This window comes from Mesocricetus auratus, unplaced genomic scaffold, assembly GCF_017639785.1.
Source record: "Mesocricetus auratus isolate SY011 unplaced genomic scaffold, BCM_Maur_2.0 Super-Scaffold_100003, whole genome shotgun sequence".
Lineage (NCBI taxonomy): Eukaryota > Metazoa > Chordata > Mammalia > Rodentia > Cricetidae > Mesocricetus > Mesocricetus auratus.
Window position 1 is genome coordinate 89,356,862 of NW_024429188.1, and position 24,223 is coordinate 89,381,084.

The following is a 24,223-nucleotide window of genomic DNA, read 5'->3' on the forward strand; positions in this document are numbered from 1 at the left end:
GTCCAGCCTTCCTGCCCACATTTGAGAATTAGGCAGTAAACTTTCCGTTTATGCTTATGTTTCTAGAACTGAGACACAATCCGTTGCAAACCTGCACGCATTCCATGACAATCTTTACTCCTGACCTGTTGGTTTGGCTTGGCATCCATACATGAATGACATTCCTGAACTGTGGCTCCTGGCAGCTTCTGTGAAAGTCTGGAAGGATAGGCTTGGCACCCTGGGATTAATTCTACTCTCTGAGGATAGGTTTGAACTCCACATGTCCTTTGAAGGTCACTTTCTAGGCTCAGATACTTTAGTTTCTGATTATGCCTGTGTGAGCATTATACACAGGAGTATTGCACCAGAGGTGTTTTCCTTGTTCTTCATGAGTAGGTTCTTTTGGTCCGTTATTCCGGGTGTAACTGTGAGCACAATGGCTTCTTATTTCCCCTATACTTTGTGCTCTTAGTCTTAAACCAGTCCTACAAGCAGTTACAAAAGGGTTCAGTTAAGGTATTAAATAGTATTCTGATGTCCAAACAAATAATGTAACAATATTCAAGGAGAATTTCACGGGGTGGTTTTTATTGCCAATACGAATTGAATAGAAGGCCTTGCAAGGCTGCAGAAATGCACTACCACTGCACTCAACTAAGGAGATTTAAGAACCTATTTTCTGAGACCAGAGAAATGGCACAACAGTTAAGAACTCTTCCAGAGGACCAACGTTCAAGTTCCAGGACCCATATAGCAGCTCACAACCATCTGCAATTAACTCCAGGTTATCTGAAACTCCCTTGTGGACTACCTAGCTACCAGGCACTTATGCGGTATACAGGCATACACACAGGCCAAAACATCTACACTCAAAAAATAAAAAATTAAATAACCCATTTCTTTTGTTTTGCCAAGAGAACAAGACTTTATTGATCTTTGGAGTTCATGTGGCAGCCCAAAATTGCTAACTAAACATTAGGATTAAAAAATTGACTTTTTAACATTAGTATTAAATGTTGACTCTAGGGTTTTGGGAGGTGGCTCAGTATTAACCGGATCCTGGTTAAATTCACAGACCCCATATCCAGGGGATCTGATGCCTTTGTCTGGATTATGCATGCTCATGCTGCAGACATACACATAAAATAAAAAGTTTAACTTAGGGCCTGGCATTGGTGGTGCACGCCTTTAGTCCCAGCAATTAGGGAAGCAGAGGCAGATGGATCTCTGTGAGCCTGAGGCCTGCCTGGTCTACAGAGTGAGTTCCAGGACAGCCGGGACTGTTACACAGAGAAACCCTGTCTCAAAAACACAAAAAAATTGAAAAATGTTTAACTCTGGCTGAGACTGACCACTCAGAAGCAGTTCTCACTCAAACCACAAGAAACGTGGAGTTTTCTCACTGTAGCTGGAACTTGTATTAACTATCCCCGTATCTAAAGTATGGACAGTCAGTGAACACTTAGTTATAGAACAGGAATTCAAGACTTAAGGGACAGAGGTCTATGAATGGTGCTCATAGGGGAAATAACCTATTTTCTAAATGCTCCTCTACAGCAGACAGATGATGGCGAACCTCAGGAGTGATGCTTTTCTAGAATGTTCGAGGAACTGGGTCCCATCACAAGTTAGGCAAAAAAGAAATTCCTGGAGAACCCCCTTACAAGTAACACCCCACCTACTGTGACCATCTACCTCATGCTAAGCTCTGAGAAAGTCATACCTGGTTCTGTATCCTCACACAAGCTTGACTTTGAATCCTGCTTGTGACCTTGGTATGCAGGCTGAATGGCCTGCTGTGTTGACCTTTAATTGCATCTACTTGCCAGTTAAGTAATCCCAGACAGAGAAACTGGAGAGCTGAAGGCTGCTGAGTTGCTATATCCCTCCCTCAGTTTACCTAGTATGGTCTCAACTCAGTAAAGTTCCGGAAGCAAAGTGACCTATGGGTCACAAATAAGGGAAAAGACTTTTCTCACCTACTGCCAAACCTTTTAAAAAGAATATTTCCAGCAAGCTTTCCACAGACCTCTCCCCACTCTATTATGTAGACATTGATAAGAGCTTTCTTATGAAGATCGTCTTGGGATCAGGGGCATAACAAGAGGCTGTGATTCATTTTCCTGTCTTGTGGCATTGGTTACTTGTGTGTACTCTCAGTATTGCAGCCCTGAATGTCCTTGATGTGTGCCCTATTGCTGGGACTTCAGACAATATATTCATGAAATAGAAAGTCTCCAAATGGTCCTGTGAGTTGGTTTAAAAGAAGCATCTGGCAGAAAGAAGTGCTTTGCACCTTGTGGAATATCCCTCTACACGGTGTGAAGATGTGCCACTACAATTGCTTTAATAAAAGGCTAAATGTCCAGTAGCTAGGCAGGAGGTATAGCAGGGACTTCTGGAGACAGAGAGCTCTGGGAAGAAGAAAGGTGGGGTCACCATCCAGATGGAGGGGAAGCAGGGTGGGCAGTGCAGAGTAAAGGTAACCGAGCCACATAGAAGACCATAGATTAAAAAGTATGTGTTAATTTAAGTTATAAGAAGTAGTTAGGAACAAGCCTAAGGTGAGGCTGAACTTTTATAATTAATGTAAGTCTCTGTGTCATTTTTTGTGAGCTGGTGGCCCAAAGAAAAATCCATATACAGTATCTCTTAAACTTTGCTGTTTGGGAACTTGCTAAAGGCAATGTAATGCAAACCTCATAAAGTAGGATCCTGAGTGGACAGAACAGTTCGACTTGTGATATGTGTATCCTTTTCATACCTCAGGGGTATGCAGGGGCTAGAAGCTTTCATACCTCGATACATAAAAAATAAGAATATCAAATAAACTATTTCTATATCCTATTCTCAATAAGGTAGGGAGGGATGTGGAACTCTTACTTTCAGCCATGTCTTAGCTGTGGCATTTCTTTTTATGTTTGTCTGATTGTCTGTTTATTCCTGGACAGCTCTATCACACTTTTCTGTACCTGTGAATTTGACAGCTGTAAGGACCTCATATAGATGAAGATATATACTATTATTGCTCCTGGGTCTGGATTAAGTCTCTGTCTTAATCAGTGTTCTATTGCTGTGAAGAGACATCATGACCACAGCAACTCTTATAAAGAAAAAAAAATAATTGGGGTCAGATTACAGTTCAGCATTTTAGTCCACTCTTATTATGGCAGAAAACATGATGGCATGGAGACAGACATGGTGATAGAGAAGGAACCAAGAGCTCTACATTTGGCCAGCAGGCAGCAGGAAGAGACAGAGTGATAGTGGGCCTGAGCTGATCATCTGAAACCTCAAAGCCTGCCCCCCAGTGACACTCTTCCTCCAACAAGGCCACGCCTACTCCAAGGCCACATCTCCAGTAATGCCATTCCCTATGTGTTAATGGGGGTCATTTTCATTCAAACCACCACCAGTCTCTTTGACCAAGATTTTCAAGATTCAATCATAATGTCATTTTTGAGGGATGCTTCTGGGCACTGAAAACTAGTGGGTCATTACTTCTTGATCACATAGAGATTCCATTCCATATATATTTCCTTATTTAGTCATTCATCCTTCAAAGGACTTTGTGGTGCTTCTCTTACATTTTATGAGTGTCTTATTATCTTCCACACCACCTGAGTCATTTGATTCACAACGAATACTTTACCTGGTGACACACTCTCCACATCATCACCACCCGACAACATTGTCTGTCTTTTGAATAACAGTCATCCTAATCATTGGGCTTTAGATTAACACTGAAATTTCAGAAATAAATATTCTGGACTCTAGCTTTAAATGTGTCTTATGCTTTTACACAATAACTTCAGATCTCACCAAAGGACTTATACCTACAATTTTACACTCAAGAATTGGAAAGTGTTCATTAGTAAGAGCATGTTTTCCAGCTTTGGTTACTATACATACCTGGTGGACTAATTATCAAATCATGAACCCATAAGCACATAAACTTTGTGGAGCTTAAGTAACATGATCTAGATACTCACCTCTTTGACCTTTAATGTAAGTCTTGTAATGGGTCACTAGTGTTACCCCTGTTTCATAGACAAGGAAGTTGAAGGTCAGACACATTCAGCCACCATCCAAGAACACGAAGCTCAGGCCTGGGACCCAATGCTACCACCTGCCACTGCCCAACACACACACACACACACACACACACACACACACACACACACACACACACACTGCTCATCTTCTCAGTCATATCAACTGGTATTGTCATTATGCAGGTCTATTTTAGGGAACCATAGTATTGAGATTTAGTGAGTACAGTGTCCCTGCCATGCCTAAAAGATACCATGTGCCAGGGAAAGTCCCAGGAATCTACAAAGATGACCCCAGCTAAGACCCCTAGCAATAATGGACAGTGTACCTGAATTGGCCATCACCTGTAATCAGATTGGTGACTATCCTAATTGCAATCAGAGAGCCTTCATCCAGTAACTGATGGAAACAGATGCAGAGACTCACAGTCAAGTACTGGACTGATTTCTGAGAGTCCTGTTGAAGAGAGGGAAGATGGATTGTATGAGCCAGGAAGGTCAAGATCATCACAAGGGAATTCACAGAAACAACTTGGACTCATAGGAACTCACAGAGTCTGGAACAACAGCTAGGGAGCCCGTGTGGGACTGACCTAGGTCCTATATATATGTGTGACAGTTGTGTATGTTGGTCTATCTGTGGGACTCCTCGAAGTGGAATCAGGGCCTTTCACTAACATTTTGGCTGACTTTGGGGAACCTATTCCTCATACTGGCTTGACTCATCCAGCCTTAATTCAAAGGGAGGAACTTAGTCCTACCTAAACTTAATATGCCATGCTTTGTTGACACCTATAGGAGGTCTTCTCCTTTCTGAACAGAAACAGAGGAGTAGATGGGGGAGCAGAGTGGAGGCAGGAGTATGGAATCAGAGGAGAGGAGGGAGGGGAAAATGTGATAAGCATGTAAAATAAATGAAAAAATAATTAATCAAAAGGAAAGAAAGAAGATACTGTCTCATAGTGCCCCGGTCTTCTGGCTGTTACAATATTGCTGTTCCCTCTTCCTCCATGTTCTCTGAGCCTTACATGGAGGTGTTGCACTATACATGGACCAATTAGGTGGGCCTGGGTCCCATGGTCATTTATTCTCTGCATTTGAGCAGTTGGGAATTTGTATGGCAGCCTCTGTCCATCACAGAGAAAAAGAAGCTTCTGCCATGAGGAGTGAGCAACACACTTCTCTGTGGGTATATGGATGAGTATTTAGAACAGTTTGGACTCAGGCCATCAGGCTCAGCAGCAAGCATCCTTACCTGCTAATCTATCCTGCCAGTCCACTCCTTTTAAGATATTATTGTTTAAAATTAAATGTCTTTTCAAAATGATAGTGATAGTGCACAATGGCTTTAATTAAACTATTTCATGGTAACGACAGCAACGAGAATAAATCTCTGTAAAATGTTTCAACTTGAATTATTCAGTGAAAATAAAATGATAAATTACTGTTTTAGATCATTGTGGCAGTTAGTTTTAATTGTCAACTTGACACAACCTAGAGTCACCTGGAAAGAGCATCACAATGAGTGACTGTCTAGATCAGGGTGACCTTGGGCATGTTTGTGAGGGCTGGTCTTGTGTTAATTGATACAGGAGAAACAGTCTCAATATGGGTGGCATCCTTCCCTTGTTTTGAGCCCTCGACTGTGTAAACGAAGAGAAAGCTAGCTGAGCACCAGAAGTAAACATGTGTCTATTCTGTCAGTTCCTTACTGTGGATGTGACAAGCTGTTAAGGGTCCCTACCTTGACCTCTCTGCAGTTATGGGCTGTAACTGAGAATTATAAGTCCAACAAACCTTTTCAGCCCTACATAGACTTTTGCCAGTCTATTTTACCAAAACACTAGAAATTAAACGAAAATAATCATATAGTATTTAAAATCTTTCTTGTGGGGAAAAAGTTAAAAAAGCCATATATCATATACAAGTGTGGGATGATACTAAACACCATTAAGAATTATGGAAATGCAAACCAAAAGCATGATTTGATGTCATTTTGAATTACATTAGGATGGATGTTATAACTTTAGGACCAGGCAAATGAAGCCTACTTTTCAGTTAATGACCAGAAAATAGAAACAGAAACAATAAAGAAAACACAAACTGAGGGAATTCTGGAGTTGGAAAATCTAGGCAAGTGAACAGGTGACACAAGCATCACCAACAGAGTATAAGATATGGAAGAGATAATCTCAAGATATTGAAGAAATGAATACACTGGTCAAACAAAATGTTAAATATAAAAGATTCCTTACACAAAACATCCAGGAAATCTGGAATGCCATGAAAAAGACCAAACCTAAGAATAATAGGAACAGGCTGGGTCATGGTGGTACATGCCTTTAATCTCAGCACTTGGGAGGCAGAAGCAGGAGAATCTCTGTGAGTTCAAGACCAGCCTGGTCTACAAGAGAAAGTTCCAAGACAGCCTCCAAAGCTACACAGGGAAACCCTGTCTCAAAAAAAAGGAATAATAGGAACTGGAGAAAGTGAAGAAATTCCAACTTAAAGATCCAGAAATATTTTTTTATTTTTTATTTAAATTAGAAACAAGTTTGCTTCACATGTCAATCCCAACTCCCTCTCCGTCCCCTCCTCCCCCGCCCCCACCAACCCTCCTAACCCCCCCCACCCAATCCCCACTCCACTCTCCAGGGAGGTTGAGGCCCTTCATGGGGGATCTCCAAAGTCTGTGATATCATCCTGGGCAGGGCCTAGGCCCTCCCCATGTGTCCAGGTTAAGAGAGCATCCCTCCATGTGGAATGTGCTCCCAAAGTCCATTTGTACACCAGGGATAAATATTGATCTAGTACCCGAGGTTCCAAAGATTGCCAAGGCCTCCTCACTGACATCCACGTTCAGGGGGTCTGGATCAGTCCCATGCTGGCCTCTGAGCCATCAGTCTGGGGTCCAAGAGCTCCTCTTTGTTCAGGAGACCTGTTTCTGTAGGTTTCACCCACCCAGTCATGACCCTCCCTCTCGGCAACTGATTTCCAGGAGTTCAGTTCAGTTCAGTTCACTGGATGAAGGCTCTAGGATGGCATGCAAGGTAGTCGTCAGTTTCATTATTTGGGAAGGGCATTTAAGGTAGCCTCTCCACTATTATTTAGTTTTTCAGTTGGTGTCATCCTTGTAGATCTCTGGAAATCTCATTAGTGCCAGATCTCTCTTCAAACCTATAATGACTCCCTCTATTATGGTGTTTCTTATCCTGCTCTCCTCTATTCTTCACCCGACTCAATCTCCCCCATGTCCTCCTCTCCCCTCCTCTTCTCCCCTCACCTTTCCCCAGCTCCCTGTCCTCTCCCCCAACCAGGAATATTTTTAACTAAATCAGAGAAGAAAAGTTTTCCTAAACTAAAGAAGATGCAAGAAGCTTATAGAACGACAGAATAGACAGAAAAGAAAGACTTCTCACCACAGAATAATCGAAATACCATACATATAGGACAAAGGAAGAATATTAAAAGCTGCAAGGAAAAATAATAAGAACATAAAACGTAGACCTATTCCAATTACAGCCAGTCTTATTCTGCGTTAATAAAAGAGGATATATCCAGTTTCACTGCAACTTGATATACCATGGCTAGCTGATATCCATAGTAGGCCAACCCTTTTCTGAAGAGAAACAGAGAAGGAAGAGTGGAGATGGGAGAGAGAGAAGAGAAGTAGAAGGGAGGGTTTGGGAGAAGAGGAGGGAGGGGAAACTTTGGTCAGGATGTAAAGTAATGATGATGATGGCATGATAATAATAAAAATTTCTTAAAAATAATTACTTCCAATTTCTCAATGGAGACTCAAAAGACAGAATGTCTTGGACAGGTGTCCTGCAGGCTGTAAGAGAACACAGAGGCAGCCAAGATTACTATAGCCAGCAAAACTTTCAATCACCATAGGTAGAGAAAAAAGACTCTGTGATGAAAGTCAAATTTAAGCAACATCTGTCCACAAATCCAGACCTGCAGAAGATTCTAGAAGGAAAACTTCCCCAATGAGGCTGACTACACCCATGAAAAAAGATGCAATAAATAATCTCACACCAGTGAATCCTTAAGAAAGGAAACACACACACACACACACACACACACACACACAATTACCCCCACCAACAAAATAACAGGAATTGACAACCATTGGTCACTTATATCCCTCAATACCAGTGGACTCACTTTCCCAAAAAGAAGACACAGACTAGCAGAATGGATGCAAAAAACAGGATCAATTCTTCTGCTGCATACAAGAAGCACAGCTCAACAGCAAAGATAGATATTACCTCAGAGTGAAAGGTTGGAAGAAGACTTTCTAAGTAAATGAACCCAAGAAGCAAGCTGATGTAGCCATTCTAACATCTAACAAACTAGATTCAAAACCAAAGTACACTTCATGATCATAAAAGGAAAAAATTAACCAAGATGACTTTTTAAATTCTGAATATTTATGTCTAAAACACAAGGGTACACATGTTTATAAAGGGAACACAACTAAAGCTTAAATCACATACCAGCCCTCAAACACTGATAATGGGAGACTTCAGTACCCCACTATCACCAATGAACACGTCATCCAGACAAAAACTAAACAGAAATACTGGAGCTAACAAATGCTATGAACCAAATGAACTATTTACAGATGATATGATAGTAACAAAAGTGACCCCCAAATTCTACCAGGGAAACCCTACAACTGATAAACACCTTCAGAGAAGTGGCTGGATACAAAAGAAACTAAAATAAATCAGTAGCCCTCCTATTGCAGACAAACAGGCTCAGAAACAAATCAGGGAAACAACACCCTTCACAATAACCACAAATAATATAAAATACCTTGGTGTAATTCTAACCAAGTAAGTGGAAATCTGTATGACAAGAACTTCAAGTTTTTGAAGAAAGAAATCAAAGAATATACCAGAAGATGAAAAGATCTCCCATGCTCATGGATCAGTAGGATTAACATAGTAAAATGGCCATTATACCAAAAGCAATCTACATAATCAATGCAATTCCCATCAAAATTCCAACAAAATTCTTTTTCTATATTTAATGTAAATTAGAAGCAATCTTGTTTTACATATCAATCCCAGTTCTGTCTCCCTCCCATCCTCCCATGCCCCCCACCAACCTCCATACCCCACTCCCCAGGGAGGGTAAGGCCTTCCATGGGGGATCTTCAAAGTCTGTCACATCACTTGGAGCAAGGCCTAGGACCTCCCCCGGGTGTCTAGGCTGAGAGAGTATCCCCCTATGCGGAGTGGGCTCCCAATGTCCATTAGTATACTAGGAATAAATACTGATCTTCTACCAGAGGCCCCATACACTTGCCCAGGCCTTCTAACTGACATCTACATTTGGGGGTCTGGGTCGGACTTATGCTGGCTTCCCAGCTATCAGTCTGGGGTTCATGAGCTCCCCCTTGTTCGGGTCAGCTGTTTCTGTGGGCTTCTCCAGCCTGATCTTGACCCCTTTGCTCATCCATCACTCCTCCCTTTCTGCAACTGGATTCCAGAAGTTCAGCTCAGTGCTTAGCTGTGGGGTGTGCTTCTGCTTCCATCAGCTACTGGATGAAGACTCTAGGATGGCATATAAGGTAGTCATCAATCACATTATCGTGGAAGGACATTTAAGGTAGCCTCTCAACTATTGCTTGTATTCTTAGTTGGGGTCATCCTTGTGGATCACTGGACATTTCCCTATTGCCAGATTTCTCTTTAAACCTATACTGGTTCCCTCTATTATGGTATCTCTTTTCTTGCTCTCCTCTATTCTTCCCATGACTCAATCTTCCTGCTCCCTTATGTCCTGCTCTCCCCTCCTCTTCTACTCTTCTTTTTCTCCTAACTCCCTCTCCCCTCCTACCATGCTCCAAATTTGCTGAAGAGATTGAGCCTTTCCCCTTCGTCAGGGGACCATGTAAGTCTCTCTTAGGGTCCTCCTCATTTCCTAGTTTCTCTGGTGGTATTGATTATAGGCTGGAAATCCTTTGCTCTATGCCTAATATCCATATATGAGTGAGTACATACCATGTTTGCCTTTTAGTGACTGAGTTACCTCACTCAGGATGGTTTCTTCTAGTTCCATCTATTTGCCTGTGAATCTCATGATTCCATTGTTTTTTTCTGCTGAATAGTACTCCATTGTGTAAATATACCACGTTTTCTCTATCCACTCTTCAGTTGAGGGGCATCTAGGTTGCTTCCAGGTTCTGGCTATTACAAATAATGCTGCTATGAACATAGTGGAACAGGAGTCCTTGTATGAATGGGCAACCTTTGGGTGTATGCCTAAGAGTGGAATTGCTGAATCTTGTGGTAGACTAATTCCCATTTTCCTGAGGAATGGCCATACTGATTTCCATAGTGGCTGCTCGAGTTTGCACTCCCACCAGCAGTGGAGGAGTGTTCCCCTCTCTCCACAACCTCTCCAGTATAAACTGTCCTTGGTGTTTTTTATTTTAGCCATTCTGACAGGAATGAGATGGTATCTCAGAGTTGCTTTGATTTGCATTCCCATGATGGACAAGGATCTTAACTGTCTTTCAGTCATTTTCGATTCCTCTATTGAGAATTCTCTATTTAGTTATGTACCCCACTTTTTATTTGGGTTGTTTGGTGTTTTTGTGACTAGCTTCTTGAGTTCTTTGTAAATTTTGGAGATCAGCCCTCTGTCAGATGTGGTGAAGATCTTTCCCCATTCTGTGGGCTGCCTTTTTGTCTTGTTGACTGTGTCCTTTGCCTTACAGAAGCTTCTCAGTTTCAGGGGGTCCCATATGTTAATTGTCGATCTCAGTGTCTAGGCTACTGGTGTTATATTGAGGAAGTGGTCTCCTATACCAATTTATTCAAGGATACCCCGGCTTTCTCTTCTAAGATGTTCAGTGTGGCTGAAATTATGTTGAGGTCTTTGATCCATTTGGACTTAAGTTTTGTGCATGGAGATAGATATGATATGGCTATATCTGCAGTCTTCTACAAAGCAGCATCTAGTTATGACAGCACCATTTGTTGAAGATGCTTTATTTTTTCCATTGTATAATTTTAGCTTCTTGGTCAAAACTCAGGTGTTCATAGGTGTCCAACACAATTCTTACAGATCTTGAAAAAACAATACTCCACTTCCTATGGAAGAACAAAAACAGGACAGGTAAAATAATTCTGTACCATAAAAGATCTTCTGGGAGTATCACTATCCCTGATTTAAAGCTCTACTACAGAGCTATATTTATTTTTTAAAAACCTCGTGGTATTGGCATAAAAACAGACAGATTGACCAATGGAATAGAATTGAAGACGCAGAAATAAATCTACACACTTATTGACACTTGATTTTTGACAAAGAAGCCAAAATTATACAATAGAAAACAAGCATCTTGAACAAATGGTGTTGGTCTAATTGGATGTCTGTGTGTAGAGCAATGCAAATAGTTCCAATATCTATTACCCTGCACAAAATCCAAGTCCAAGTGGATCAAAGACCTCAATATAATACCAGATACACTGAACTTAATACAAAAGAAAGTGGGGAAACGCCTTGAATGCATTGGCACAGGAAACAATTTCCTAAACAGTAAACCACTGGTGCAGGCACTAAGACTGACAACTAATAAATGGGACCTCATGAAACTGAAAATCTTCTGTAAGGCAAAGGATACTGTAGATAGGACAAAACAGCAACCTACAGAATGGGAACATGTTTTCTCCAACTCCACATCTGACAAAGGGTTAATATCCAAAAATATACAAAGAACTCAAGAAACTAGACATCATCAAAACAAATAATTCAATTAAAAATGAGGTACAGATCTAAACAGAGAATTCTCAACAGAGGAAACTCAAATGACAGAGAAGCTGTCAGAATGGCTAAAATCAAAAACACCGAAGACAATTTATGCTGGAGAGGATGTGGAGAAAGGGGAACACTCCTCCACTGCTGGAGGGAGTGCCGACTCGTACAGCCTCTTTGGAAATCAGTATGGAGATTCCTCAGGGAAAATGGGAATTAATCTACCACAAGACCCAGCAATTCCACTCTTAGGCATACATCCAAATGAGGCAAATTCATACAAAAAGGGCATCTGCTCCACTATGTTTATAGCAGCATTATTTGTAATAGCCAGAACCTGGAAGCAACCTAGATGCCCCTCAACTGAAGAGTGGATAGAGAAAATGTGGTACATTTACACAATGGAGTATTACTCAGCAGAAAAAAACAATGGAATCTTGAAATTCGCAGGTAAATGGATAGCACTGGAAGAAACCATCCTGAGTGAAGTAACCCAGTCGCAAAAAAGACAAACATGGTATATATGGATTTTAGACATGGATCAGGATAGTGCCAGTCTGCACTTCCACTGATAGAGAGTCTGGGAAACAGGAAAGAACCTAAAAGATATGCATATATGCATAGTACCCAAGAGAAGAGGATTGAGACAAGATCCTCTGAATGGATGGGGAACATGGCAAGGGGTGGGGTGGAGTGGGAGCTGGGAAGAAGAGACGGGGAGAAGAGGAAGAGAGAGTAGGTCATGGGGGAACAGGAAGGTTGAGTGGGGGGGGTAGAATAGGGGGAAGAGGGAATCATAGGTTAGAAGACAGATCAGGGACCATTGTGACCTCTAGTGATCTAAAGGGATGACACCAATTGGCAAGCTAAGCAATAGTGGAGAAACCACCTCGAATGCCCATTCCTGATAATGAACTTGATGTCTATAACCATCTGGGAGCCTTCATCCAGTGACTGATGGAAGCAGAGGCAAACACCCACAATTAAGCACTGAACTGAACCCAAGGAATCCAGTGACAGAGAGAGAGGAGTGATGAGCAAATTGGCAAAGAATGGGCTGGCAAAACCAGCAGAGACAGCTGATCTGAACAGGGGAGAGCTCTTAGACCCCAGACCGACAGTGGGGAGGCCAGCATGGGACTGATCTGGACTCCCCAAATGTGAGTATCAGTGAGAAGGCCTGGGCAACCTATGGGGCCCTGAGCAGTGGATCAGTGTCTATCCCTGGAATACAAACAGTCATCATGTGTCCATAACACAAAGAGGGATGCTCTCTCAGCCTGGACTTTTAGGGGAGAGCCTGGACCCTACCCTGAGTGAAATGACAGACTCTAGATATCCCCTATGTGGAAGGTATTGGCAATAGGGTGGGAGGCTGGAGGGGATGGGGGAGTGCGGGAGGAGGGGAGGGAGAGGGAACTGGGATTGACATGTAAAACAAGCTATTTAAAATTAAAATTAAAAATTAAAAAAAGAAATGTTCAACTTCCTTAGCCATTAGGAAAATGCAAATTAAAATGACTTGGAGATTTTATCTTACACCTGTCAAAATGGCTAAAATGAAAACCATGAGTAACAACAGCTTATGCTGGTGAGGATGTTGAACAAGGGGAACACTCCTCCATTGCTGGTGGGAATGCAAGCTTGTACAGTCACTATGGAAATCAATATGGAGATTCCTCAGAAAATTAGCGATCAATCTACCTCAAGACTTAGTTATACCATTCTTGGGCATATACCCAAAGGATGCTCAATTGTACCACAAGGACCCTATGTTCATAGCAGCTTTATTTGTAACAGTCAGAACATGGGAACAGATTAAATGCCCCTCATCTGAAGAATAGATAAAGAAAATGCTATATGTTTACACAACGGATTATTACCTAGCTGTTAAAAACAATGACATCAGGAAATTTCAAGGCAAAAAAGATGGAAGTAGAAAAAAACTCATCCTGAATGAGGTAACCCAGAAAGACAAACATGGTATGTACTCACTTACAAATGGACATTAGTTGCAAAGGATAATCATGCTTCAGTATAAAGACCTGGAGAAGCTAAGTAACAAGGACAGCTCTGACTGGCACATAAATCTTCCCTGGGAAGGGGAAATATAATACATATCTCAAGTGGACAGGTGGGATGGAGGTGATGGGAACAGGAGAAATCAGGTTGGGAAAAGGAGGGAGAGAGTGTTGGAAAAGGCAACTGGATTTGGGGTGCATTTGGGAGCCAAAGTGGAAACCTAGTACAAGGGAAACTCCATGGAATTATGAGGGTGACCCTAGCAAAGACTCCTAGCAATGGGGGATATGTAGCCTGAACCAGCCATCTCCTGTGACCAAGCAAGACTTCCAGTGGAGTGATTAGGACACCAACCCAGCTACATAACCTTCAACCTGCAATTTGTCCTACTTATGAGATGTGCTGGGGTAAAAGTGGTACAGAACTTGTGGGAGTGGCCAACCAATGACTGGTCCAGCTTGAGACTCATGCTATGAGAGGGAGCCCATCACTGACACTTTCTGGACACCAGGACTCTGAGTCTAGATAGCCCAGAGACCTAGGATAGGACCAAAATGACTGAAAAATAAATTAAATGATTCCTAATTGTATTCTGCTATACTTAGATTATTCCTAATAGTCAGCAGACAGGCTTTATCCAGCAACTGGTAGAAACAGATGCAGACCCACAGCCAAACATTAGGCAGAGCTTGCTGAAGAGGGAGGAAGGATTGTAGGAGCTAGAGGAGTCAAAGACATCACAAGAAAACCCATAGACTCAACTAACTTAGGCTCACAGGGACTCACAGAGACTGAACTGACAACCAGGGAACCTGCATGGGACTGACCTATGTACTCTGCACATATGTGACAGTTGTATATCTTGGTCTTCTTGTGGGACTCCTAACAGAGGGAGCAGGGGCTGTCTCTAACTCTTTCACTGTCTTCTGGAAACCCATTTCTCATACTGGGTGGCCTTGTCCAGCCTTAATAATGAGGGAAGGTACCTAGTCTTACTGCAACTTAATATGCCATGTTTGGTTGATATCAATGGGAATTCTGCCTTCTTCTGGAAAGAAACAGAGGAGGAGGTGCAGAGGGGAGAGGACGACTTGGAGGGAGAACTGGGGAGTAGGGACTTGGAGGAGAGGAGAGAAGGGAAACTGGTCAGGATGTAAAAAATAATAATTTTTTAAAAAGAAGGAAAATGCATGGTATATTTATTTAACCACCGTGTAAAGTGTTCTAGAGAGTTATTCCAATGCTGTCTCATAAACAGGGCAAGACCCCCATGATATGTCAGAATTTTTGTCTGAGATCATCCCTAGGCAGGACATTACATGCAAATTTTGACAAATATTCTATTTTTAAAAATCTGGCATCTGGGGGTTCATTTGGTACTGGATCTTACCAAGGAAAATGCTTTAATTTCTGCTTCTGTGGCTAAATGGATCAAGTCAATTCTGCATTCCGTGTCTTCAACGAAATATAGAGAAGAGGCCACTAATTTGTAATGCCAACTTACTTCCCGGTGGGGAAAACATTGAGCTGTGGCATTGGAAGGTAAGGCCGTGAGATGTTCCCCAAGTTTAACACGATGTTCTTTTGAATTTTTGTCCCTATCCTATTCTCTCCCTCGAAATAACCTTAAAATCCATTGTTTGTCCTTGTCAGGGGCCTCCCTGAGAGACCCAGGAAGATCCCTGAATTGAGGTCCAACTTGGGGCCTAATTCTTGAAGATATTGTAAAGGCAGAATTTACTTCAAGCAACCTTTTGCCATGCCTTCAAAACAGCAACAGTCTTCTCCTGTAGGGTCGACCCACCTCTTTACGCCCACACATACCCACCCCCAGCTTCTGCGACTAAACTAGCCACACCCAGGAGCACGCATATGTGTATTGTGGCACATGCGCAGCCTGATGTAACAATTTTAGCTCGGGAAACAGGGAGACGCCCCACAGTAGGCTCTATCTGCGAAGCTCTAGTGATGGAGAGCAAGTTCTTCTACTTTGACCTCGACTATTATGGGGTGGGCTTCTATGAGGAAGAAATAATGACTGCATCTCAGCAGAGGGCAGCTGCAGCAGCAGCCCGTAGACACTTTGGAAGAGGCATACCAGTCCTGCATGAGCTGGGTGGGTCTGAATATGACCACTCCTATAACCGTGCAATGAAGAAAAAGAGAGCCAGCCCCAATGAGCTTGAACACAGAAAGCCGAGGGAGCCTGGGAAAGCAGCTGGAGCAGTTTCTCATCACTCCAATAAGAGGCATACAAAACACTACAAGTTCACCCATGGGCAACTTCGTGAACTGGACAGGGTTTTCCGAGAAACCCAGTACCCTGATGCATTCCAACGGTATGTACATGCTTTTTAACGAATCTACTCTGACTTCCAGGACCTTGGGCTCCTTTATTCTCTCCTGACCTCTGCTGCTCCGTTTGTTTGTTTGTTTTAATAATGTATCCTGTGTACAGAATTCAGAAGCCCTAGAAATGCTAGGCCAATTCTCTTCCCTCCAAGTTACGTGTGGATTCCATTTTACCTTGTAACTTACGACAGAGTAAGAATTACTAAAGGTAGCTTGAATTTATGAACTTGAATTCCTGACTCAGCCTCCTCAGTAACTGAGATTAGTTTGGTACCTGGGTTGACCTCCTTCCCCTGTTGGGCCTGAAACCACAAACTCTTCAGCTGAATTTATGGTGGGGGTGAAGAAGATGACCTCTGAGGTTAAAGGTCAAACCCTCCCTGTACTTTTGAAAAGAAAACAAGCCCCCAACATGCTCGTGGGTGGGTGTTTCTTTCATTTTACAGGTTTTTTTTAAAGAAACATAAAGGCCACTGTCTAAACCACGACTAAAGGGAAGACCAAGCAGTGTTCTCAAAACTGTTTGGGGGAAGCTTTTTCAGAGTATTTTTATGATGCTAACGCAAAACCCTATGCTTATTAACCCTTTGTCTCCCAACCCTCCCTTTAGCCTATTGCATTGTTTGTGTTTTCATCCCGAGTCTGACTGCTTCAGCTTTCACACACAAAGGAAATTATGCAGAACTTTTCCTTTTCAAACTACCCTGTTTGTCTTAGCATGATGTCCTGCATGTTCATCAGTATGTGGCAGGGTTAATCTGTGGCCCACAGGAACTGTGCTTTGCATCTGTGGACAAATACCTCTTTAACTACAAGTTTTAAGTCTTTTGTGGTATACACCAAGAAACTGAAATGCTGGCCCTATTAATTCAATGCCCACTGCTTTGAACAGTCAGTAACTCTGTTCCCTTGTGGTTAAACAAATGGAAAAATACCATCCACAGGAAATCTTGGTTCTGGGGAGGTGAGGATCTGGCGGATCCCTGGGGATCACAGTGAATATAGGACCAATGACAGACACTGTATCAAAAAATACAGTGGGAGCTGAAGCGATGGTTCGTGGGGTAAGAGTGCTTAAAACCCAAGCCTGAACACAATTAGAAAGCCAGATGCCACCTCAGTCCCTTGAGCCCTACAGGCAGATGGGAGGCAGACACAGAATAAATCACCACAATATGGTGAGTCAGATAGACCTAGCAGGCAGCATAGCCTGAGAAGCAAGAAAAACACAGCCTCAACAAGGTCAAAGGGAAGAAGAGACTCGCAAATTTACCACCCACCCTCTACTAGACTCGCCCTTTGACTCACTTGTCTTCGTGTGTCTGAAGTAATTTTTAGAACAAGATGATTACCATTCAATCATGTCTTCCTGAATTTAAATCCATACCTGATATCCACACAAAACATGCACAGCTACACAGGAAAAAAAATGAACACTGCCATAAACAAATACATATGACATGGTCAATTGTCAGATTACTTCTCAACTACATTTTCTTATTAGAATTGTGCTTACATAAGCATATGTGTGAGCATAACACAATACCTACACATGTGGCTGTCAGAGGAAAATCTGGGAGGTGTGCTCTTTCCTTCCAACATGTGAGAACCAGGGATTGAAATCAGATCTTCAGGAATATCATCGTGTCCCTTTACCCACTGAGCAATCTCCCTTGGCTATGCTCAGGAGTTTTTGACGACACAATATTTAGTGTTTTGACAAGATGAAGTCACTTCTAAAGAGTCCTATCTGAAAAATGATGAAGTGACTATTTGCTGAGCTGGGGGCAGGAATAACAAGGTAAAAATGTGGAGAAATCTTATATGTGCACTTTCCTTACCACCCCACAAATGGCAATGGCTAACTTCTGTCCCTTTCTCTCCCTAGAAAAGCACTTGCAGAGCTCATTCATGTGGATGAACGCAAGGTTAAGGTCAGTAGAGGCTCAGCGGGTACTACATTTCAGACCGGCTTCAGGGCAGCCATGGCCTTGTCTTCCACACCTGGAGCTCCCAGGTCTTATGCCTGCTTTATGCAGGCAAACAAGAGTTGGACTAATGTGTTCTTTGAAAGTAGAAAGTGTTTGAAAAAGTAAACTCTTGCTACTGTTTTTTCTACATTTCTGGTAGTAAAGGAATATGTTTTCCCGAAGGAGAAAAAACAAAGAAACTGGGTCTCCCATTCTCTGTGTGAAAGGAATTGTGTTTATGTGTGTCTACATATAGCATATATAGGTATAACTATGTTGTATGCATATCATACACACCTTCATGTCCCCTAATTAATACTGAACTACGTGTGACAAAAAGATGTTCTGCATAGTATTTCTGTCTGGAGTCAGGTCGGAACTCAGGATTGCCATGATAATATTTATGTGATGTAGCATTTCAATTGTTACTGAATACTGAATACATGCACATAGCTACAAGAATAAGTGGATAAATGTAGAGCAGGGAATGACTTGTTTTATACACAATGAGAAAAATTGTTACATTAAGGTGGAAAAGATGTGGGATAAGAGCTGAAAAGCCCTTGTGGCTGGTTCTTCTGATTTTTCTTTTGTAAGGTTTTAGTAAGATGGCCCAGACAAATGCCGCTCTTAATTTAATTACCCCATTGGTATCCTGTGTCAACTCTGAGATATTGCCCCAATCTGCTTTAATTATGAAGAAGGCAAGGACTGAAAACTTTGAAAGTCTGTCTAAAGAATGGTCCTGATAGTGTCCAGAGGTTGACATGCAGCTCATTTTCCAAAGAATTGTGAGACTGGTGCTGTGTGTGCAGTCACATTGTTTGATGGGTTAGAGTGATGGTGGAATGGAAACCAGGATTTCCTTGCCATGAGCACGTCCTACACCCTGAGTACCACTTGCACCCTTGAGGAGTTGGTGAGGAATTGCAAACTCTACTTTTCTGTGAAAGGGAGAATGCCAGTCCCATAGGAAGTTTCATGTTTTTCCACCCTAATATTAGCTACTCAGTATGATAAACCAGCCTCTATCTTGGTCTGATTTCAGGATTGGTTTAAAAATAAGAGGGCTAAATACAGGAAAATACAGACGGAATTACTACTCAGCCGTGACACATCTGGCACCCTGGACAACTTCTCCCTCAAGATGGATGAACATCCTGAGAGTGCTTCTGTTCCCAAGGAACCAAAAGGGCTCATCTTGTTCTAGCAACATTTTGACCAGTCCTGCTGGTCATAAAAACATTGTCTTGTTACATACAATAGCAATAAAGACTATATTTTTCAAAACAATAGTTGCATTTGTCATCTTGTTTCCACAGAATGGAATAACTCTTTGTTTAGCTTCCTGCTAAATGGAGGCCAGAAGAGAAGCCCAATGCTTGGACAAGAAATGACCTCTCTGCTACAGCAGAATACGGGATATATGGTGGTCACACACCTGTTATATGCAGAATGGGTTTCTATCTTCCTTCTGCTGCAGCTTCCTAGGTGACTTTCACCATCCTGCCTTGTACTTTGAGAATCACTGATGTAGTGTATTTGGGCATAGCATCTCTTCCTCATGAAGAACATATTGGAGAGTAGGAGTATACATGAGGGTGAACTTGGCACAGGTAGCAATTGTAATAACAAGTGGTTTAAGGATAAAGCTTTGGACACAAAACTATACAACTGTTCAGAGTCAGCTGTGAAGAGATGAAAGGGTATATACTCAGAGTGTAGAGGAAATGGGAGAAGCTAGAGGGGGTGCAGGGAAACCTGGTTACTAGTGCCCAGGAAAGAGGATCCCAGAGTAAAAATGGAAATGTAGACATCTGTTTTATTTTCTGTAGCTTGTCAACAACTACCTGTTCTACAATGGGAATAAGAAGTCCATTTATAAGTTTTTAAATAAGACATAATTTAACTTATAAAATTCACTCCAAACATACATAAAATATGCAGGTGGTGTTACAGAATTCAAGATGGCCAGGGAAAGAAAACCAGACAAAACTTCTTTCAATTTTAAAGACTGAAAAAAATGGTCATCTGCGGTGGACTCATGACATAGAAACTCCACATTCCTACATCCTACTCAAAAGTTTCCCCAAATCCAAACAGATAAATAACCTTACCTTGCCTGTCACCAGTTGTTCATGCCCTGGCACTGGGCAAGGAAAAAAGCAAACAGCAACAACAACAAAACCAATTTTGGGCTGGAGAGATGGTTCCGCAGTTAAGCGCACTGGCTGCCCTTCTAGAAGACTAAGGTTCAATTCCCAGCACCTATAAAGCAGCTCACAACTGTCTGTAACTCCAATTCCAGGGAATCTAAGACCCTTACACAGGCATACATGCAAGCAAAACACCAATGCACATAAAATAAAAAATAAAAAGTAATCATCAAAAGAAGACTTAAAAAACGCTTACTTGTAGAAACCTTGCTACAACAGTCACCTTTGCCTGTCTGAGAGCTGCTGAAAAGGGGGCAGGGAGACGGGGATTGAAGTGTTGAGAGACACAAACCACAATTGTCTCAACTCTGGAGATGTTCCTGCTATGTGAAACATTAGCATGTTTTTGTTGTTTTTTGTTTTCTTTTTGTGTGTCTTCTGAGCAATCAGTGGTTAAGCAAGATTACAGAAGCAGAATGCATGTGTGGTTAATATTTTAAGATAACAATTATACAATAATTTCTCGAGTTCATCATATATTTTGGAGATCAGTCCTCTGTCAGACGTGGGGTTGGTGAAGATCTTTCCCCATTCTGTGAGTTGCTATTCTGTCTTATTGACTGTGTCCTTTACCTTACAGGAGCTTCTCAGTTTCAGTAGGTACATTTTATTAATTGTTGCTCTTAGTGTCTATGCTACTGGTGTTATATTGAGGAAGAGGTCTCCTGTGCCCATGCATTCAAGGCTACTTGTTCTTCTATCAGGTTCAGTGTAACTGGGTTTATGTTGAGGTCTGATCCATTTGGACTTGAGTTTTGTGCATGGGGATAGATATAGGTCTATTTGCAGTTTTCTACTTGTCAGCATCCAGTTATGCCAGCACCATTTGTTGAATATGCTTTCTTTTTTCTGTTGTATAATTTTGGCTTCCTTGTCAAAAATCAGGATGCATAATCATACCACAAGGACATTTGCTCAACTATGTTCATAGCAGCATTATTTGTAATAGCCAGAACCTGGAAGCAACCTAGATGTCCCTCAACCAAAGAATGGATAAAAAATGTGGTATAATTACACAATGGAGTATTACTCAGCAGTAAAACCTATGACATCTTTAAATTTACAGGCAAATAGATGGAATTAGGAAAAAAACATCCTGAGTGAGGTAACCCAGACAGAGAAAGACAAACATGGTATGTACTCACTCGAGGGTGGATGTTACACATAAAACAAAGCATAACCAGGCTACAATCCACAACCCCAGAGAAGCTACATAGAAAGGATGACCATAAGAGGAAAATACGAGGAGGGCCCCAGAAAGGAGAAATAGTTAAGATCTCCTGGGTAAACTGGGAGGGGATGGGAGATGGGAACATGAGGCCCAGTTGATCTTGATAGAGGGAACCATTATGGGGTTAGGGAGAAACATGGTGCTAGGAAAATGCCCAGGAATCCACAAGGATGGCCTAAGCAGTAGTGGAGAGTATGACTGAACTGGTCTTCCCCTATAATCAGATTAGTGACTACCCTGATGGTCATCATAGAACCTACATCCAGTAACTAATGGAACAGATGCAGTAATCCACAGCCAAGCACTGGCCTGCGCTCCTGGAGTTCAGTTGAAGAAAGGAAGGATTGATCATATGAGCAAGGGGTGTCAAGCCCATAATGGAGAAAACCACAGAGATGGCTCGGCTTGAGCTAGTGGGAACAGACAGCTGGGGAACCTGCATGGGACTGAGGTAGACCCTCTGAATGTAGGTGACAATTGCGTGGCTTGATCTATTGAGGGGAGCTGGCAGTGGGACCAGGACCTATCCCAGGTGCATGAACTGGCTTTTTGGAGCCCATTCCCTATGATAGGATACCTTGCTCAACCTTGATACAGGAGGGGAGAGGCTTGGTCCTGCCTCAGTTTGGTGTGCCAGACTTTGTTGACTCCCCAAGGGAGGTCTTACCCCCTCTGAGGACTGGATGGTGAAGGGGGCAGGAGAGGGGAAGGTGGGGAACTGGAGTTGGTATATGAAATAGAAAAATTGAAATAAAAAGTGTAAAAAAACCAGTTAAGTTGCAGAACTTAACCGTTTGCACACTGTAGTATACTTAATATACACCATGTCCCTATATACTTTGTATATGTGTAAGAGTCTTTTTTTATTTTTTTTAAAAATTTATTTTTAAATTTAAATTCAAATTAGAAACAAGGTTTCTTCACATGTCAATCTCATGTCCCTCTCCCTTTCCCCCCCTCCTCATACCCCCTCCTTTCCCCAGGGAGGGTGAGTTCTTCCATGGGGGTGTCCATAGTCTTTCATTTCATCCAGGACAGGGCCTAGACCCTCCCCCAAGAGTCCAGGGTGAGAGTGCATCTCTCATTGTTGGATGGAAGCCCAAAGTCCATTTGTATACCCTGGATGAATACTGATCTATTATCCAAGGCTCAATAGATTACCTAGGCCTCCTCACTGACACCCACTTTCAGGGGGTCTTGATCAGCCCCATGCTGGATTGCCAGGCATCAGCATGGGGTTCAAGAGTTAACCCTTGTCAGGTCAGCTGTTTCTGGTGGTTAAACCAGCACAGTCTTAATCCCTTTGGTCATCAGTCCTCCCTCTCTGTTACTGGCTTTCTTGAGTTCAGCTCAGTGCTTAGCTGTGGGAGTCTGCCTCTGCCTCCATCAGCCACTGAATGAAGTTTCTGTTTCCCTGACTCTCCGGCCATGGGATTGTAGGCTGGCACTCCCTAGATCTATGTCTAAAATCCATATATGAGAGAGTACATGCCATGTTTCTCTTTTTGTGACTGGGTTACCTCACTCAGGATGGTTTCTTCTAGTGTCATCCATTTGCCTGCGAATCTCAGGATTCCATTGTTTTTTTCTGCTGAATAGTACTCCATTGTGTAAATGTACCACATTTTGTCTATCCACTTTTCGGTTGAGGGTCATCTAGGTTGCTTCCAAGTTCTGGCTATTACAAATAATGCTGCTATGAACATAGTGGAACAGACATCCTTGTTGTATGAATGGGTCTTGTGGTAGGTTTATTCCCATTTTTCTGAGGAATCTCCACACTGATATCCAAAGTGGCTGAACAAGTTGGCACTCCCACCTTGTTGACACCCATATTCAGGGGATCTGGATCAGTCCCATGCTGGTCTCCCAGCCATCAGACAGGGGTCCAAGAGCTCCCCCTTTCTCAGGTCAGCTTTTTCTGTGGGTTTCACCAGCCTGACCCCTTTGCTCATCACTCCTCCCTCTCTGTCTCTGGGTTCCAGGAGTTCAGTTCAATGTTTAGCTGTGTCTGCCTCTGCTTCCATCAGTCACTGGTTCTAAGATGGCATATAAGGAAGTAATTTTGAGACTACTATGCCCCCTTTCCCTACTATTGATATTACAGGATAGTTTACACCTGTTAGTGTTAGTTTTCAATTATTTTAGGGTTGGGATTGGAAGGAGGTGTTCAGATTTGGGCATCTCTTTCAGATAAGTTTAGGATTTAGATGGGATAGATATGCTTAGTTTAGGATATAAGTAGATTATAACTTGCTTATCACCTTCCATGTATATATGTTACATATGTTTGAGCTTTGTATCAAGTTTAAATCTTTTATTTAGACTAAAAGGGAATTGTAGGGGTGAGCCCACAATACTGTTCAGGAGCGTGGACAGGGGTACGTGGGACAGGTGGGATATAAAAGGAAAGGAAAAGCAAAAGTTCTCTCTTGTAAGCTAGCCATGTTCCCAGAGCTCCTATCTACCTGTAAGTAACTTCTATATTCAATAAATATCTTAGACCTCTTTTTCAGACAAATAACGCTTCTATGAACATAGTTGGACAGATGTCCTTTTTGTATGAATGTGCGTATTTTGGGCATATGCCTGAGGGTGGAATTGCTGGATCTTGAGGTAGAC

At 42.2% G+C, this 24,223-nt stretch overlaps 1 protein-coding gene across 1 annotated transcript; it reads left to right on the plus strand.

The window, feature by feature from the left end:
- Positions 1-15,513: 15,513 nt before the first annotated feature.
- Positions 15,514-19,364, plus strand: LOC101831616 (rhox homeobox family member 1-like). Its single transcript, XM_005083147.2, has 3 exons — positions 15,514-16,171; positions 18,073-18,118; positions 19,203-19,364. Exons 1-3 carry the CDS (start codon positions 15,705-15,707, stop codon positions 19,362-19,364), a joined length of 675 nt encoding a protein of 224 aa, XP_005083204.2. The 5' UTR covers positions 15,514-15,704.
- Positions 19,365-24,223: the final 4,859 nt, after the last annotated feature.

Coding starts and splice junctions, on each gene's coding strand:
- LOC101831616 (XM_005083147.2), top strand. CDS start 15,705: ATGTGTATTGTGGCACATGCGCAGCCTGATGTAACAATTTTAGCTCGG. Junction 16,172..18,072: donor TACCCTGATGCATTCCAACG/GTATGTACATGC, acceptor TTCTCTCCCTAG/AAAAGCACTTGCAGAGCTCA. Junction 18,119..19,202: donor TGGATGAACGCAAGGTTAAG/GTCAGTAGAGGC, acceptor GTCTGATTTCAG/GATTGGTTTAAAAATAAGAG.